Source organism: Panthera uncia, unplaced genomic scaffold (assembly GCF_023721935.1).
Source record: "Panthera uncia isolate 11264 unplaced genomic scaffold, Puncia_PCG_1.0 HiC_scaffold_1065, whole genome shotgun sequence".
In the NCBI taxonomy this organism is placed as follows: Eukaryota; Metazoa; Chordata; class Mammalia; order Carnivora; family Felidae; genus Panthera; species Panthera uncia.
In genome coordinates this window covers 1-18365 of record NW_026057662.1, presented here as the reverse complement: position 1 = coordinate 18365, position 18365 = coordinate 1, and the positions used below count along the sequence as shown (strand labels likewise).

General features: G+C 56.8%; 1 protein-coding gene across 2 annotated transcripts; it reads right to left on the bottom strand.

Moving 5' to 3' along the window:
• Window positions 1-29: 29 nt before the first annotated feature.
• On the bottom strand, window positions 30-18365 carry LOC125916740 (phospholipid-transporting ATPase ABCA3-like). Of its 2 annotated transcripts, XM_049623044.1 has the most exons (11): window positions 18293-18365; window positions 16864-17115; window positions 16115-16197; window positions 15753-16017; window positions 14814-14941; window positions 13968-14133; window positions 9848-10107; window positions 8631-8747; window positions 8263-8383; window positions 5441-5614; window positions 30-1967 (listed from the first exon to the last, which is right to left on the bottom strand). In XM_049623044.1, exons 3-11 carry the CDS (start codon window positions 16166-16168, stop codon window positions 1624-1626), a joined length of 1629 nt encoding a protein of 542 aa, XP_049479001.1. In that variant the 5' UTR covers window positions 16169-16197; window positions 16864-17115; window positions 18293-18365; the 3' UTR covers window positions 30-1623. The 2 variants fall into 2 exon arrangements, with proteins under 2 accessions (XP_049479001.1, XP_049479000.1); XM_049623043.1 differs by lacking the exon at window positions 18293-18365 and having other exon boundaries at window positions 16864-17195.

Sequence of the window (18365 nt, the reverse complement as noted above, 5' to 3'; positions counted from 1 at the left end):
CACCATCTGTCTAGACAACTCCTGCCCTCTGTCTAGACAACGACCCCCGCCTTCTATCTAGACAATGACCCCCACCTTCCATCTAGACAATGACCCCTGCCTTCTGTCTAGATAAAAAACCATGCACTCAGTCTAGACAAGGAACCCTGCCCTCTGTCTAGCCGTAACAATACCAAGAATGCGTTAAGAATACAGCCACAGGCCACGCAGAACCCCTGCCCTTGGGTGGTCCATGGGCACAGATGACACACGGGTGTGGGGAGGGTCACAGGAAAGGGAAGAACCGGGCCCTGGGAGAGCCGTCCCCAGCTAAGCCCCACAGGGGCACCCCCATCTCCGTTCTTGGTACTTCCCATGCCTGGAATGGTTCTAGCACACCACGGCCTGTTGGTCTTTTTTTAAATGTTTGTTGTTGTTGTTTGAGAGAGAGGGAAAGAGAGAGTGCACGCATGTGCACAAGCATGAAGGGCAGAGTGAGAGAGAGAGGGAGACAAAGAATCTCAAACAGGCTCTAAGCTGTCAGTGCAGAGCCCAAGGTGGGGCTCGAACCCACAAACTGTGAGATCATGACCTGAGCCAAAATCAGGAGTCGGATGCTTAAGTGACTGAGCCACCCGGGTGTCCCCAGCCTGTTGGTCTTAAGGGACACACTTCTCACGTTTTACAGGGCTCTGAAATCAGAATGTGTCACAGATCGCAGAGTGCTACAGTTAACTGTCACCATTTGTCTTGGTGAGAAAGTGACAGTGCCCCTATGGATCAGGGGCACCTTAGATGTGATGAAACACTCCAGTGTCTTCATGGTGAGTATGTGTGGAACCAGAGAGGGGACACTCAGGTGGCAGCTCACCCGCCAGCAGCAGGGACTGACGGACCACATGGTGGTGGCCCCACCCGGTGCTGTGCTCAAAAACGAAGGTGATTCATGAAAATGCAGATACTTAATTCAAAGAGGAAAACAAAACTTATAATTATGCACAGGTATCTAAAAGTATATTTATACACAGATTCACACACATTTGTATTTAAGATAGCTAAGTTAGGTTAAAAAAAAAAAGTTTCAGGGTGCCTGGGTGGCTCAGTCAGTTAAGTGTCTGACTCTTGGTTTTGGCTCAGGTCATGATCTTGTGGTTTGAGTTCGAGCCACGTGTTGGGTTCTGAGCTGACAGTGCAGAGCCTGCTTGGGATTCTCTCTCTCTTTCTCTCTCTCTCTCTGCCCCTCCCACACATACACACACAGTCTCTCTCTCAAAGTAAAATAAACTTAAATGAACAAAAAAACTACCCCAAACAAGTTTCGAGACTTGGATAACACGATCCCCTTTTCATAAAAGCAAGTGCGCGTATGTCACGCACACACAGACTCAGGCTGCCGGAGGGTACGTGCTCAGAACAGTCTGAACCATTGCACACCAAGGGGTCAGCACGGCGCGTCTCTGGGCGGTGGGACTGTGCCGGGAATCCCAGCAACGCGATCATTTTTCCAAGAGGCTGGAGGCTGTGTTACTTTGTAGGCGGAGGAACCAGTGGGATATTTGTTTGACGTGAGGCCGGGGGTGGGCGTGTGCTGGTCCCGCGCTGCAGGGCCAGGGCGAGCCCTTTCCAGATCCTGGACTGCAGGGCTCATCTTGGCCAGTAGGGGGTCTCAGGGCTTTGGGACACACGGCTCCCTGACTGCACGCGGGACATGCCTGACGAGGCGTTGAGCGCCAGGGACCGGAGGGGCCCGGGGCGTGTGCGGGGGACACCCCTGCCCCCGTGCGGAAGAGGGCCGCCAGCACTCACCGTGACGAAGAAGTACCAGGGCTGGGGCACGCCGAACTGCCCCGGGAACACGGCCTCCACGTACCAGGTCACCAGGCCATAGAGCACGGAGTCCAGCAGTAGCATGCCCAGCACTTGCCCAAAGGAGAAGTCATCGTCCACGTTGACGGGACTCAGGAGGTTTCGCCACTGGACACCCACGCCTGGAAGACACCGGGACGGGGGCCTGAAACGGCCCCTCGGCCCCAGCGGCACGTGCGCGCAGGTCCCCGCCAAGCCAGCGCGACTTCTCCCTTCCCGCTTTTACGGCACACCTGCGACTTTCCTCGAGGCTCTAGACAACAGCGAGCCACAAAATCGGAAAGTTACAGAACCAGCAAGAGCCTGTGGACTGACGAGGGAGGCTCAGGTTTGATTTACGACCTACGTGCACATCCGTCCACGTCCACGTCCGCACACACGCAGACACACGTGTACACATGCACGGTCTGGGGGAAGGCCAGCTCTGGAATAGCGGGCATTCAATCCGAGTCTTTTCAGAAACCGGGAGGACCTGACTCACACACAAACTCTCCTTAGCGGCGCTCGTAGGGTTTTGTCTTCTGTGGCTTTGCCGACAACAGCCCAAACGGTGCTTGGGGATTGGCCCCAGGGCCCCTCGCGGAAATGGCTATGCTCTGGCTTTGATCACTGTTCATTCTCAAGCAATTAGAAGTTTGCGTGTTTAAGTAAATTCAGCATCAGGGTGCCTGGGTGGCTCAGGTGGTTGAACGTCTGACTTCGGGCTCAGGTCATGATCCCACAGTCAGTGAGTTCGAGCCCCGCATCGGGCTCTGTGCTGACAGCTCAGAGCCTAGAGCCTGCTTCGGATTCTGTCTCCCTCTCTTTGCCATCTCCTCCCATCTCCTCTCGTGCTCTCTCTCTCTCAAAAATAAATAAACATTAAAAAAAAAAAACTCGAGCATAAGTAAATTCAGTGTAGAACATTGAGAACAAGAGTGGCTGTATAGTTATACTCTTCTTTGTTAATGGCTTTAAAACAAAGTGTCTGAACCCTGCAAGGCGCAGTGCATCTTATTTGTTTATTTTTAAGTGTTTGTTTACTTATTTTTGAGACACAGACAGAGTGTGAGTGGGGTAGGGGCAGACAGAATCCCAAGCAGACTCCACGCTGTCAGCACAGAGCCCAGGGCGGGGCTGGAACTCATGAGTCGTAAGATCATGACCTGAGCTGAAATCAAGAATCAGACACGGGGTGCCTGGGTGGCTCAGTCAGTTGAGTGTCCGACTTCGGCTCATGTCATATCTTGCACTCTGTGAGTTCGAGCCCTGCGTCGGGCTGATAGCTCGGAGCCTGGAGCCTGCTTCAAATTCTGTGTCTCCCTCTCTCTCCCCCTCCCCTCCCCTCAAAAATAAACAAACATTGAAAGAAAAAAAAGAGTCGGATGCTTAACCGACTGAGCCACCCAGGTGCCCCATAAATGTAGACTTTTTTTTTTATTAAAATTTTTTCTTTACATTTTTTTAAAAATTTATTTTTGAGAGATAGAGAGAGACAGCACAAGTGGGGGAGGGGCAGAGAGACAGAGGGAGACACAGAATCCGAAGCAGGCTCCGGGCTCTGAGCCGTCAGCACAGAGCCCGATGCGGGGCTCGAACTCACTGACTGCGAGATCATGACCTGAGCCGAAGTCGGACGTTCAACCGACTGAGCTACCCAAGCGCCCCCATAAATTTAGACTTTTAAAATGCACTGTCAGGGGCGCCTGGGTGGCTCAGTCGGTTAAGCGTCCGACTTCGGCTCAGGTCATGATCTCGCGGTCCGTGAGTTCGAGCCCCGCATCGGGCTCTGTGCTGACGGCTCAGAGCCCGGAGCCCGTTTCGGATTCTGTGTCTCCCTCTCTCTCTGACCCTCCCCCGTTCATGCTCTGTCTCTCTCTGTCTCAAAAATAAATAAACGTTAAAAAAAAAAATTAAAAAATAAATAAATAAAATGCACTGTCAGAGGCACCTGGGTGGCCCAGTCGGTTAACTGTCTGACTCTTGATTTCAGTTCAGGTCATGATCTCACAGTCTGTGAGACTGAGCCCTGCATCAGGCCCTGAGCTGACAGTGCAGTCTGCTTGGTTCTCTCTCTCTCTCTCTCTCTCTCTCTCTCTCTCTGTCTCTCTCCCTCTCTACCCCTCCCCCGTGCTTGCCTATTCTCTCTCTCAAAAATAAATAAACAAGTGTACATTTATCACATACTACTAAACGCAGAAACACAGATTTTTAGAATGAGTATTTTCAGAATGATGGAAACAGCACAAGTGGGGGGAGGGGCAGAGAGAAACGGAGACACAGAATCTGAGGCAGGCTCCAGCTTCTGAGCTGTCAGCACAGACAGCTCCAGCTCATGGATGGCGAGATCACGACCCGAGCTGAAGCCACACGCTTAACCAACTGAGCCACCCAGGTGCTCCAGAAACACAGCTATTTAAAAGCCAAAGCGTCAGGGGCACCTGGGTGGCTCAAGTGACGGAGCATCTGAGTTTTGCTTGTTCATGATCTCATGGTTCCTGAGTTCAAGCCTCACAGGGGGCTAAATGCTGCCAGCGTGGAGCCTGCTTCGGATCCTGTCTCCCTCTCTCTCTCTCAAAAATAAACGTTAAAAATAAATAAATAAAAGCCAAAGTGTCAGAAGACCCTGCCAAGGAAGAAAACATTTCTAAAGACAAGGCCACGTGGAGGTGCCATGGGGTCTCTCCTCCCACAGACCCCCGCCAGGAAGCCACAAGAGCCAGGACTGCGGGAAGTGAGACCAGGCAGCCTGAGACAGAGACCCGGGGTGCACAGGGCCGGCACCGCAGGGGCACAGGTCAGTCCCAGGACGGGAGACTGCACTTCACCCCCTGAGAGAGGAGGCCAGAGCAGCGGCACGCGCTCGGGGACGGACGCCGGCACAGGGCGGCCACGCAGAAGCTCGTGGTCCCCCTCCCGCCTCCTCTCAGCACAGGGGCAGGGACAGCTCCCTCCAAGGTCCTGAGCGCCTGGGGAGCCCTGGGGAGCCCTGGTGGCACGCCCCAGCGGGTGGCTTTCAGGGTTCAACCAGACCCTCTCCACCCTTTCCGGAAACCTGAGCGGAAGGCAGCCCAGGTGCCAAAGTCAGCACAGTGATGCGCTTTGTTCAACCCGTGACGTTTACAAGATCAGGAAACTTCACAACACTCGGGACAACAGCTCTGGCCTGTGACTTGATTCACTCTCAGGTGTCCGTGCCCTCATCCCCCCTTACTGCGTAGGGAGGGGCTGGTTCTGGTTCTGCCACTTGACCGACAGCAGGGGGTTGTCTCCCCCCCCCCCCCCCCTCCCCCTTGGCCTTTGGGGCGGGGGCGGGGGGCGACGCCCCCCCCGGGGGCCCCCCCCCCCCCCCCCCCCACCGGCAGGACCTTGAGGCCGCACTGCCCCCCACGAGTGGTGGCCACGCAGCGCAGGACACGTTAACGCTCTGTCTTCTGGGCTTCAGGGCTCCTGCCCCGCCTCCCGCCTGCTGGGACGTGAGGCTCCCCGTGACTGAGCACCTTCTGTCCCACCCCCGGCTCGCTGGGGTGCCCTGCTCGGAGCCGGAGCCACCCCTGGTCAGGCTCTCTTAGTAACTCAGTCGGCGAGGGCAGCTCGCCAGAAGGAAAATACTCACCTTTCGCTTCAAATTTCCCCATGAGCTGGGCCCCCATCGCCATGGCGACATTGGACAGGAGGCAGGACAGGAGCTTCTGGCTGAGGGTCATCCAGTTGTATCGGGGGGCAACGAAGAAGTAGGGGGTGTACGTGAAGAAGTACAGGAAGCCCCCTATGGCTGCTGCCATGTTGGCTATGGATGGAGAGAAGACAGGTGTGCCGAACACGGGCTGCAGCGCAGGACTGAGGACCCCAGGCGCCACCCACGGCCTCTCCTCTCGTCCGGGCACGGGTGCCGTGGGGAACGTGACCCCCAGGCCGACTTCCCCAGCCCTCTGCTGCAGACGGCACCTTGACCGTGCACACCGGACCCCCCAGCCCCCCGGCGCGACCCCGCTTCCCACCAGGCATCCCACTCACCAGGGAGCCTGGCACACGCCAAACAGACAAGCCTCTCCTCTCCCCTCCCCTCCCCTCCAGGAGTAGCCAAATCAAGAGCCAGAGGCCCCGCTGACTGAGCCTAGAGACTTTTAAGAATATTGAACCCACTCTAAGCTAACAGTATTTTTACAACAATCGACTAGATTTCCCACAATTTAGTGAGAAAGGTTATGCTTTTGCGAACCTCTGTAATGTCTGATTTAAGAGGTTAGAGCTGGATTCTCGCATCTGCTCCCCGTTCACCCAGATAAGTAGTTGGAAAAAGAGGAGGAATTTTAACAGCCTTCTCGATATTTCTGGACATTCTTCTCCGAGACAGCGCTACTCAGGCGGTCGTTTCTCAAAGGCCACGTGCCACGTGGACTCAAACTGACCAAAGAACTTTTCGTGCTCTGTTATGTGAAAATCTACCTGTCTGTCCTGCACTCTGAAGGGGCTGTGACTCGTGCGTGATTTTGTAATGTGATACGTGGGTCGTGAGGAAAATATTGCTTGTTGAGCTACGTGGATCTTTTAAATGTAAATAGATACATTTTATTATGTGACATACAGAAAAAAATCTTACCGGTAACATGGACACCAACCTCCTAAGAGATCAAGCGCGTCGTCACGCGCACGGTGTTAGATTCAAGTATGTAAAATCCTATTTTGGCTTGAAAGCTTGAATTTTACAATTGACATCAGGGGCGCCTGGGTAGTTCAGTCGGTTAAGCTTCCAACTTGGGATCAGGTCATGATCTCCCCGTTCCTGGGTTCGAGCCCCTTGTCTGTGCTGACAGCTTGGAACCTGGAGCCCGCTTCAGAGTCTGTGTGTCCCTCTCTCTCTGCCCCTCCCCCGCTTGTGTTGTGGTCTGTCTCTCTCTCAAAAATAAATATTAAAAAGAATTTTAAAAATTCAATGGACGTCAGATACTGTCAGTTATTTTCCTTAAAAGCCAGCTGCCATTTGAGAAAGTGCCAAATATCCAAGGGGAGTAATCATAGTCTGATGGTCATTCTTCCCAGCAAACACAGTGTCCCTTGAAAACAGTGGCTAGTTTAGCCGACAGCTCAAACAGGTGCACACAAGCTTTCCCTCCAGACACCCTCCCCACACCCACCAGCATGGCTTCTACCAAAACACCCCCAGGGCACCCGAGCGGCTCAGTCGGTTGAGCATCTGACTTTTGATTTGGGTTCAGGTCATGATTCCGGGGTCTTGGGATCGAGCCCCACATGGGGCTCCATGCTCAGTGTGGAGATTCTGTCTCTGCCCCTCCCCTGACCTCTCTCAAAATAAATAAATAAACTTTTAAAAAAACCACCCCCCGAATCAGAAAATGACGAGTGCTGGCGAGGTGCGGGGAAAGCGTGTGCCACGGGCGGGAAGGGAGAGCGGCGCGGTCGCTGTGGAAAAGTCTGGCAGTTCTCCAAACAACTAAACAGAGAGTCAGCGGAGGACCCGCAACTCCCGCTTCTGGGTCCACGGCCCCAAGGGCTGGAGGCGGGTCTCGGAGAGGTGCCTGCACACGCATGGTCACGGCTGCACGATTGACAAGCGCTGGACCATGGAAGCACCCGCGTGTGCGGTGACGGGTGGATGAGCCAAGTGGCCCATCCACACGACAGAACGTCACTCAGCCTTACAGGGGAAGGGAATCCCGAACCCGCTGTGACGTGGATGAACCCCAGGGTGGTTCGTGCAGTGAGAGAATCAGGCACAAAACGAGAAGTAGGTGTGATCCCGCTCACGCGAGTTCCCGCCACCGCAGAGACGGAAGGTGGATGGTGGGCGCCAGGGCCGGGGAGGGACGGAGAGTCGGTGTACGGGGGACAGAGCTTCAGTCTGGGGAGACGGAAAAACTCCGGGGTGGGTGGTGGGGACGGTTACGACACAGCGTGGAGCCCACTCGACTGTGCGTGCAAAAATGGTTGTGGTGGTAAACTGCCCGTTACGTGCATGTTGCCCCGACAGGAAAGGAAAAAAAGAGACGAGGACAACGCGAGAGGCAGGGACGGTGATCACGGAACCCAAAACCGGGTCAACGTGTGAGCGGGATTTTGTGGAGCTGAAAAAAAGACACCAGTCCTCAGACCAAAGCGCAGGTAAAGGAAGAGACACCACCCGGGACTGCCGGGCGACGTGCGCGGCCGCGGGAACACGCCCGGCGCGGACAGCTTTCCACGGCTATTGGACACGACTCGGGCGGGAGAGCAAGGTTAGGACACGCTGGCGGCCAGAGAAGAAAGGGCTGGAATCAGGCGCGTGCCCGACGTCCCGAGGACAGGGTCTGAATGAAGGCACAGAGCGCAACCCCCCCCCCCCCCCAGCCGTGGCTGCTCTGACTCCGGGGGGAGGGTGGGGGGGGACACGGCAGGGTTTCGCTGGGGCCCCTGCGGGCCCAGGGCAGGACGGCTCACCTCTGCTGAAGAAGGCGCTGACCATGAAGCTGAAGGAGACGGAGGCGGCGGCAAAGCACAGCAGGAAAACCAGCACCAGCGAGGGGTCGCTGTGAGCGAGCACCGCCACGCCCTTCCTTACCTGCGTGGCGGGCGTCCACGGTCACCCGGGCAGGCCGCGGTGGGGAAGGTGGGGACAAAACCAGGAAGACCTTAAACGTTCCCGGCCTCCAACGAGAGTGGACAGGGTGGGAGAAGGGCCGCGCGCGCCGTCCTTCCCCCCTCACCCCCCCACCCCGGAGGCCAAGCCGAGGCCGGGGTCGCCTGGGGTGCCGCGGCGGCCTCTCCCGTCCGCCCGACCGCCAGGCTCCTGGCGAGGCCACACTCACCTTGATGCAGAAGAGCAGGGTCACGAAGGACACGGCCACGAAAAGGAAGAGGAAGAAGAGGAGGAACCAGGCGCTCCAGTGCAGCCAGCTGCTGAGCCCCATCATGCGCATGTACTCCTGGGGAGAGGGCCGCACTGACACCCCCGCACCCTGGCCTGCGGCCCGTGCCTCCGGGCGCATGCGCGTGCCACGCCGGGCCACCGGGGGACTCTCGCGGGTCCCGTTGTGCCGGCATCCCTGCCCTCCTCCTCCCTCTCCCCACGCGTGTGGGCACCAGCGTTGGTTCGTGAGCCATTTCACGTCTGCCGCCAACCGCGTCATCGCCTCACTTCGCTGCTGCTATTTCCGGTGCCCCAGCAGACGGCACCCCCGAACCCTCTCCCGGCCGCCTGCCCGCGCGGCTTACAGGCCCCAGCGATCGCAGATGTGGAGTCACTGAGAATACGCTAAATATCAATTCACCGGCCCTGCAGACACCGCCAGAGGAAGGACTTCACACGGCGTCTGGGTCACTTTGGGCGCGTCCCTGGGATGAGTTTACAGGTGACGCTAGCACATAACTGTACCCGACTAAGGCAGGGACGTTCTTTGCGGCGACGCTTTCCTTAAGCCCCATCCCAGTGAGCCTGGCGGTCCACACCCACAGCTGTCCCCGATCTGTGCAGAGTGAACGGGCCCTCCGTGGAGGCTGTTTCTCTCTAGAGTGGCTCTGCGCAGCAGAAACGGGATGTGTGTGTATATAATTTAGAGTTTTAGTGGGTGCCTGGGGGGCTAGGTCAGTTAAGCGTCTGACTCTTGATTTCTGTCAGGTCTTGGTCTCGAGGCTCGTGAGTTCGAGCCCTGCATCAGGCTCTGCACTGTCAGCATGGAGCCTGCCTGGGATTCTGTCTGTCTGTCTGTCTGTCTCTCTCTCAAAAATAAACTTAAAAAAAACCAACAACAACTTAGAATTTTATAGTAGCCACAGCCAAAAAGTGAAGAGAAAGCAGTGCAATCAGTTTCAAAGCCGTGTCTTACTGACCCAGCACATCCAAACCGTGGTCTTTCCAACGTTTCAGACCTTAGCACGCCATATGCAAAATGCGGTGCTCTGTCGGGTGTGAAAGATCTGGATGTAGTGGGCTTGATTTCACAGAAACCCGGGGGTCACCGGCACCACGGTGGGCGTTCGGCCCACGCCCCGCCTGGATGGCGCGGGGCCGCGTGGGGCAGGGTACCTTCAGCCTCCTCTCCTTCTCCTGCACGACGGCCCGGATGACGGTGAGGGAGCTGTAGGTGAGACTCAGCACAAGCAGCAGGGGGAGCTGATATTGCATGGCGACGAGGAACGGGTCCGAGATGAAAGGCGGGTAAGGGAACCTCTTGGCGATGACGGTGAGCTTCTCAAACAGCTGGTGCGTGGAGGCGTTTGCGTGGTACTGCATGATGGCCCGGTCCACCGCGTGCTGCACGGCCAGGAAGCCTTCTCGGATGTACCCTGGGTGCGGAGCACAGCACGTCCCGCACATGGGTGGGCTCGCGTCAGAAGGGCCGCATCGCGGGCGCGGCTCACGGAGCCGCGTGCCCTGAGCTGTGCCGGGGTCTCCCTGGTGAACGCGGCCCCGGAGCGACACCACCTCACGCTCCTACGGTGTCCCCGGTCTTCTAGCTTGTAGGAGCCGCCCTCAGCTCCAGCCCGTGGCCCCTGACCCACCCCCAGCGCCAGCCGGGCGGCATCTCTCTGACCCTCCCGCCTGCCTCCCGCGCCCACTTCGAAGGACCCCGTGACTGCATCAGGTCCACCCAGACAATCCGGCGTAACCAGCTGCTGTCGTGAGGCCCGCTGACTGGCAGCTTCCATTCCATCCCCCCACCCTCCAAGCTAGCACCACAAAGGCAGGCGGAGTCACAGCCCGAAGGCCTTAGGGCGTTGTGGCTCTCCGTGCTGGCCCTTTCCGGCCCCCTCCGCGTGGGCGGTCATAAATTCTTCCAGTGAAGGGCCTGGGAAGAGCGGCAGGCTCGGGACAGGGAGCTCCAGTCCCGAGCCGGGCCCGGCAGAACGGCACCTAAAGAAGAGGTGGGCACACCCACAGGGGAGCACGAGGCAGCCCGAGTCCCCGAGGACAGAGAGGGGCACCCTCATTCAAAAAGTAGAGTGACGTTTACAACACGACCCAGCGTCCTGGAACACGGAAATGCCAGCAGCCTGCAGCCAGCCCCTAAGGCAAAGCGGAGAAAAGAGCCCAGCACGGCGGGTACCGCGTCGCCCTTGGGTTTGAGACTTCGGGGGCTGCGGCAGCAGTTACCGACACCCGCCGTGGTGCTGGATGGGGGTTCGGCTCTTCACAACCCACCTGCAGAGCGGCCGGCCGTGTCTCCGTTGGACACGTGGAGCCACTGAGGCGGGGGAGGGACAGGGCCCCGGGACACTGGTCTTCTCACATCACACTGCTGCTCGTGAGGCCTGTCCTGTCACCTCGTCTTTGTCACCACAACTTCTGGGGCTGCTCAGCGCTCCGAGGAATGGAGGCGCCACCCTGTCCCCCATCGTCTCCCGCCGCCCGCAGGTCTGTGACCGTGGCGAACACCTTTGCACGTGTGCACCCTTCCTCCTTTCTGACTATTCCAGAGGCTGAATTCCCATCAGGGGCTCGGCGGGTCTGAGGTGTGGACACGGGGCCGGGGCGGAGCCCAGGCCGGGGACGCTGAGGGCGTGCTGGGTGCCAGGCCCGCGTCCCTTCCACACCTCAGGGGTCTTTGTGTCCTTGTAACTGGTGTGGACTAATGAGTCCTTAACATAAAAATATGTGGACCCCTGTCATTTGCTGAAATGTTTTCCCCAGGCTCCTACTTGCTTTTAACACTGGTGTTGTATGTATGTACCAGCACAAAAGCAGACACACATATCGATGGAACAGAATAGAGAACCCAGAAATGGACCCACAAATGTATGGCCAACTCATCTTCGACAAAGCAGGAAAGAATATCCAATGGAAAAGACAGTCTCTTCAGCACGTGGGGATGGGAAAACTGGACAGCGACAGGCAGAAGAATGAACCCGGACCACTTTCTTACAGCAGACGCAAAACTAAACTCTAAATGGATGAAAGACCTAAGTGAAGCCATCAGAATCCTCGAGGAGAATGCAAGCAGCAACCTCTGTGGCCTCAGAGGGAGCAACTTCTTATTATACATGTCTCTAAGGCAAAGCAAAAATGGACGCTTGGGACTTGCTCAAGTTAAAAAGCTTCTGCATAATGAAGGAAACAACAAAACTAAAAGGCAACTGATGGAATAAGAGAAGACATCTGTAAATGACATATCAGATAAAGGGCTGGTATCCAAAATCTATAAATAACATATCAAACTCAACACCCAACAAAACCAATAATCCAGTGAAGGAATGGGTAAAGGACACGAACAGACATTTCTCAAAAAAAAAAAAAAAAAAAAAAAAAACTCAACATCACTCATCATCAGGGAAATACAAATCAAAACCACAATGAGATACCACCTTACACCTGTCAGAATGGCTCACGTTAACAACTCAGGGGACAACAGATGTTGGCCAGGATGCGGAGAAAGGGGAACCCCCTTGCACTGCTGGTGGGAAGGCAAACTGGTGCAGCTGCTCTGGAAAACAGTGTGGAGGTTCCTCAAAAATTAAAACCAGAATTACCCTATGACCCAGCAATGGCACTACTAGGCATTTATCCAAGGGATACAGGTGTGCTGTTTCGAAGGGACACATGCACCCCAATGTTTATAGCAGCGCTATCGACAAGAGCCAAAGTATGGAAAGAGCCCAAATGTCTATGGACTGACAAACGGATAAAAGAGATGTTGTGTGTGATACACATATATACACGCTAGAATATTACTCAGCTATGAAAAAGAAGGAAAACTTGCCATCTGCGATGACGTGGATGGAGCCAGAGGGTATTATGCGAAACAAAATAAGTCAGAGAGAGACAAATACAATTTCACTCATACGTGGCATTTAAAAAACTAGATGGGGCGTCTGGGTGGCTCAGTCGGTTAAGCCTCCGACTTCAGCTCAGGTCATGATCTCGCAGTTCGTGAGTTCGAGCCCCGCGATGGGCTCTGGGCTGACAGCTTAGAGCCTGGAGCCTGCTTCGAATTCTGTGTCTCCCTCTCTCTCTGTTCCTCCCCCTCTCATGCTCTGTCTCTCTTTCTCCTTCAAAAATAAATAAAAACATTAAAAAAATTTTAAAAAGAAAATAAAAAACTAAACAGATGAACATAGGGGAAGAGAAGGAAAAATAAAATAAGATAAAAACAGAGAGGGAGCCAAAGCATATGAGACTCTTAAATACAGAAAACGAACTGGGGTTGCTGGAGGGAAGTGGGGGGGGGAGGGGCTAAATGGGTGATGGGCACTGAAGACGGCACTTGCTGGGATGGGCACTGGGTGTCGTATGTAAGAGATGAATCACTGGGTTCTACTCCTGAAATCAACACTACACTACATGTTAACTAACTTGAAGCTAAATAAAATCTCGGAAGAGAAAAAAACACAAAACAGAGTAATTGGTGTTACGTCTTTTCCTTTTTTGTCAAATTTCACGTTTGTACCTGGTGCAGTTTGCTGGTCTTTCTCCTGTTGCTTCCAACCTCAGGAAAGTGTCCCCACAAATAGAACAGTCCTGGCCCAGGCAGTGGGTGTGGCTACCCCCTGGTGCATCGTTTAGAGACATTCCTGGGTCTTTCCACCAAAGTCCCGAACACGCTCTGCCTCCTACAGGCCGTGGGATCCTGTGTTCTCTGCAACACCCTGGCTGCCTCCTGGAACCCACGGATGGGTCCCAGCTACTCCTCGCTTAGCCCTGGCTCCACTCCATTCTAGAACACAACCGTGCTTGCGAGGAGACCAACAGGTCGACTGCCCACCAAGCTCACACGGGACAGACCAACACACGCAAAGACAGGGTACAACTGGCCAAGATCCAGTTTCTGCAAGCGCCCCACGGATGCAATTTAACCCTGGACAATTACTCAAGGACCACACGGCTTCCAAAGCCCATTAGCCTGGACACAGTGGAAGCCAGGGAGAGAAGGGAGGTGTGAAACCAAGCCCACAGATCGGATGCAAACTGACCGAAACGCAGAGGTTTCCTTCGAGAGCATGTGCCCCCTGGGAACCAGAGAGACGGCCTTTGCCATCCTGAGTATTTTAACCTTTCAGAACCCAGTTTTCCTAGAAGTTTCCCTCCTTCTACGCAGAAGAAGATCAAACGCTCCTTTAGGAGTATTTCTGCAAAGAAAGGCAAGGTGGGACCCCCGCGATCACCAGGCAGTGGCCCAGTGAGGGATCCAGCCGCTGCCCGAGGTTCTCACCAGGTTCTCCGCCATCGGGGGACGCGGGTTCCCTTGGTCCTGGGTTTGGGAACAGTGGGAAAAGGGAAGTGGTGTGCCATCCTTCGGTCTCTTTCAGGAAAAAGGAGCCTGTTCGGGTCCACATGTAATTTCTTCGTGTGTAACTGAACCGTAAGTGGTATCTCACCTGTGGGACCAAAGATAAAGCCACTTGCTCTGATTGACAGGCAAAGAGGCACACATCCGCGTCAAACCAGAGACCCATCAGGGGGCTCGGTGCCGTGAAGTCACCACCTCTCCTGCCCCTCACCAATGACACAGGGTCCTGGAGCGTCAGAGCGAGTGGTCCTGCCCAGGGCGGCGACAGGGGCCCCGCAGCCGAGCCCCCACAGTGTTCTCGCCGTCTCGCTATCTACCTACAGGAACTCTGCACCTGAGGTGTCCCTGATAATCGGCGGAGGGCCGCAGAAATAATGCTCGGGGAACTGGACAGTCTTAATTAACCGGGTCTTAATGCCATCAGACGGGCAAAGGACTTCCTTTTGTTTGTTTAAATAGATAGCTGAAATTCTAATGCCGGGGTGGGCAGGTCCCAGGTGTCTGCTCCTTTCCCACCTGCCCCATCTGTGCACAGAGGCCTGGAGACGTGGGGGGATGAGAATCTGCAGTGCACTGCCTCCTTCAGGCTTCCTCCACCATGCAGCCTGCCAGGCTAGCACGGCACCGGGCGCCCTCCGAGGGGCCCGTGACAGTGACGCTGGCCCCGCAGCAAGGCCAGGTATCACCTCCCAGGCTGGCAGAGCCCCTTTGCAGGCCAGGCTTGTTTTGGGGGAGGGAGAGCGGGGCTTTGTGGGGCGGGGTCCTCACCGCCAGCGGCAGGGGCTCCCTGCTGTGGTTGAAGGTGTGCTCGAACACTATGGCGGCCAGCACGTTGGAGGAGCGGTTGTCGTACCTGACGTAGTCCTCAAAGTCCTTCTCCGAGCGGAAGCCCCGAGCTGTGGGAAAGCCATGAGCTGCCCGAGCGCCCGTCCCACTCCGCACTCTGGCTGCTCCGGGTCACGTTCAGATCAAACACTGCACAGGTACAGGTTTCCTTTGGGCTTTGTCCGCCTGTCCTCAGGGGTCAGGGAGGCTTTCGTTTTGGGCAGAGACACCGGCGGCCGAGGGCACTGGTGCCCCTCCCCTGGCCTCCCCCCCACCCCATCTCGGAGACTGACCCCGAGCGGGGAGGCTGCGTGTGGGATCGGGAAGATGTGAGTGGATGCTAACGTAATGCGTCACACGGTTTCTCCGTCACCAGACCCTGCTCCACACGAAGGGCTTCCCGGTCATCACCCAGGAAGGGCCAAGGACCTCCCCCCGAGGTTCCATTGCCTAAATCGAGAGGCGGGAAAGGGATCACGCTTTTCACACTGGAAGCAGAGAGAGGGAAGGCGACAGGCACGCGTACTGGGAGTGTCCCTCGGCAGGCTTCCTGATGCCTTCTGCTAGCGCTGTCCTCCCAGAACCACAACCCAGAAAAGGCCCCAGCACCGCACACTCACGGCACACCTTGCCCCTGTAACGCAAGAGGCTTCCCGGGGCGTGGACGGCTGTTCCCACCACGAGTAATCGGGAGCGGTTCCAGAGCCCGTGCTGCTGCAGCGGGCGCACACGGGGCTCCACTCTGCCCTCGCAAGTCTGGTCCCCACTCTACGACGAGTGACCCGCCAACGAGGGGCGATGCTGGTCTGGCCGCCGGCCGGGGCCGCTCGCCCGGGCCCGAGCCCCACGGCCAGATGCGACGGGATCCAGGGGACACCTCACCTCTCATGTTGATGACCAACGTCCTCCGCGCCGTCTCTGTGATGGTCTTCACGGCGTCGCTGTGGGACGGGATGTAGGCCAGTTCCCAGGCGTCGCCGGGAGGGGGGAAGCTGAAGAACAGGGGCAGCTCCCGGATGGACTGGCCAGCGTAGATGGTGGCGTTGGGCACGTTTTCCGACTGGATCTTCAAGCGGAGCCAGATCAGGATCCCAGAGAACAGCAGGGGCAGGAAGAGCTCCAGGACGGTGACCAGCACTCTGCGCTTCTGGAAGAGGAAGGGAGGGCGCGGCAGTGGGGGTCACGGCGGCCTCCCCGGGCCGCCCCTCCCGGGGCCCGGCGCCCGGAGCGCCCCGCACACCCACCTGCACCGTGTAGTTCTTCCAGAGCAGGAGTGCCAGCTGCCTGAGCGCCGCCATGTCCGCGCCCACCGGAAGGCCGGGTGCACCTGGGGGCCGGGAGACTCCCTCAGACGGGGCCCTCCTGCCGCGTCCCCCCTTCCCGGCCGCTGCGCGGTCGCCAGCGCTGCTCCGGCCGCTCCCAGAGAAGGCGCACTCCAGGGCGGTGACCGTCTCCTCCCGAGACGCACCCTCAGAGACCGGCTCTATGTGCCACGCGCTGCTGGCGCGGAGTGACCACCACCCAGGTGTCCTCTGTGTCCTCTGTGCTGCCTCTCCGCTCATCCCCCCTCCCCCAGCTTCCCTGGCCACGCTCACAGAACCAGCGAGAGCAGAGAGCGGCGCGGTGGGGAAGACAGGCCGGGGAGGGGGCCTCGCCCTGCTGACCGGGAGCGGACACGGTAGGCGGACAGGTGGGCAGAACAATGGCACGGCGCCAGCTCTCCCGCCTTGAACGCTCGGGACCAGTTTTTCCTGCTTTAACCGTGAACGCTGCTATGTGGCCTCCCCGTGACAGAAAGAAGATCTCCAAAGAAAACCCGCCCCGTGGCACAGTGGGATATCGTATCTAACACCGGTGCGCAGAGCCGGGCAGAACCGAGAGCGGGGGCGGGGGGGGGCGTTGTAAAGGCCTCCCTCCATCTGGGGAAGTGCATTTCCCTAGGCCTCTGGGGTCTAGTGTGAGCAGAGACACGGGGCCCAGGTGAGACGCTCACCTGCTACAGAGGGAGGTGGTGTCAGTTAGCTCAGGAAGACCCCACAACGCCCAGGACACGGCAGTACCGCCTTCCGGAAGCTGCTGGCATGAAGGCTGGGGGCGGACCAGGCTGCTCAGACCCAGGGTGGGCACGTGGGCGGTGGAGGTGGGGACACCCCAGAGCACTCCTGGTTCCCGTCCGCACGGCCAGGTCGCGGGGGGACCTCTGAGGGGCCCTTCGTGGCTCACAGTCCTTCAGGTGAGGAGACGCCTGTGTGACACACGCGGAAAGTTCTGAGTTCAACGAAGTGGCTCCGCACACGGGCGGAAACAACCCCACACAACCAGGGGCAGTTAAGAGGCGCGAACGCTCGGACAAATGGCTAGGGAACCGTTCCTCCGTGAGCGCACCGCACGCTAACACCACCACCCGGAGAAGCCGCCGGGAGACCCTGCAGGCGGAGTGAGAACTCGTGGGTTTTCTTAAAAAGGCCAACTTTGGGGCGCCTGGGTGGCTCAGTCGGTTGAGCGGCCGACTTCGGCTCGGGTCATGATCTCGTGGTCCGTGAGTTCGAGCCCTGGGTCGGGCTCTGTGCTGACAGCTCAGAGCCTGGAGCCTGTTTCGGATTCTGTGTCTCCCTCTCTCTCTGACCCTCCCCCGTTCATGCTCTGTCTCTCTCTGTCTCAAAAATAAATAAACGTTAAAAAAAAAAAAAAAAAGAAAAAGGCCAACTTTACATTTGGCCTCAGTCGGTCAGAGTCATTTCCAGGAAAGCTCTTTTTAAAATGAAACTCTTGCTTTTTTTAGTTAAGAAGTGGCGGTGCAGATCCGTCTAACAGTGCTCAAAATTGATGCGTTCGAGAGTAGTCAACAAATACCGGTAGAGAGCGCAACTCAGAGAAGTTACTTACAAATTAACCTAAGATACACTTTTAATTAACTGCATGGTTAAAACGTGAAGGCATGAAAGCTGAAATAGTATGGAGTGCTATGAAGTAGTGACTTAATAAATTATCCAAATTCTTTCAAAATTAACAAGGTGGAAAAACTGTCATAAAATCAGTTGTGGACAGTTAATAAAAGAGCAGTGGTTTCGTGAGACCCGTGAGGGCCTGTGGTTTATAAAAGGTTTCCAGAAGCGGGTTAGGCTAAGACGGGAAAGCACTTCCTCAAGCGGGGCCCGTCATCCCCAGGACAGGCGGACGGGCACCCGGCCGGGTTGATCTTTCTTCCTCTACCAAGATGGAAATACAAAAAGGTCACGGTTCAAGGAAGTCTTCTGGTCAGAGAAGTAGAGGACTTCCTTTGCTGGGAAAGTCTGGCCAAGAAAGGACACATCCCCGTGCTTAATCCTGCCTCTCCCGGCTGAGGGCTGGGGAGGGCACAAGGTTAGACCGAGCGTGTTCCCGCAGTCCCTATGAGGCGACAGCAGCACCCGCGAACTGACCTGGGTCCTGGCAGAGGCTCCCGGCCGCGGTCTCCCTCCAGGGCTACGGCACGACTGGCTGGGAGGACGCAGC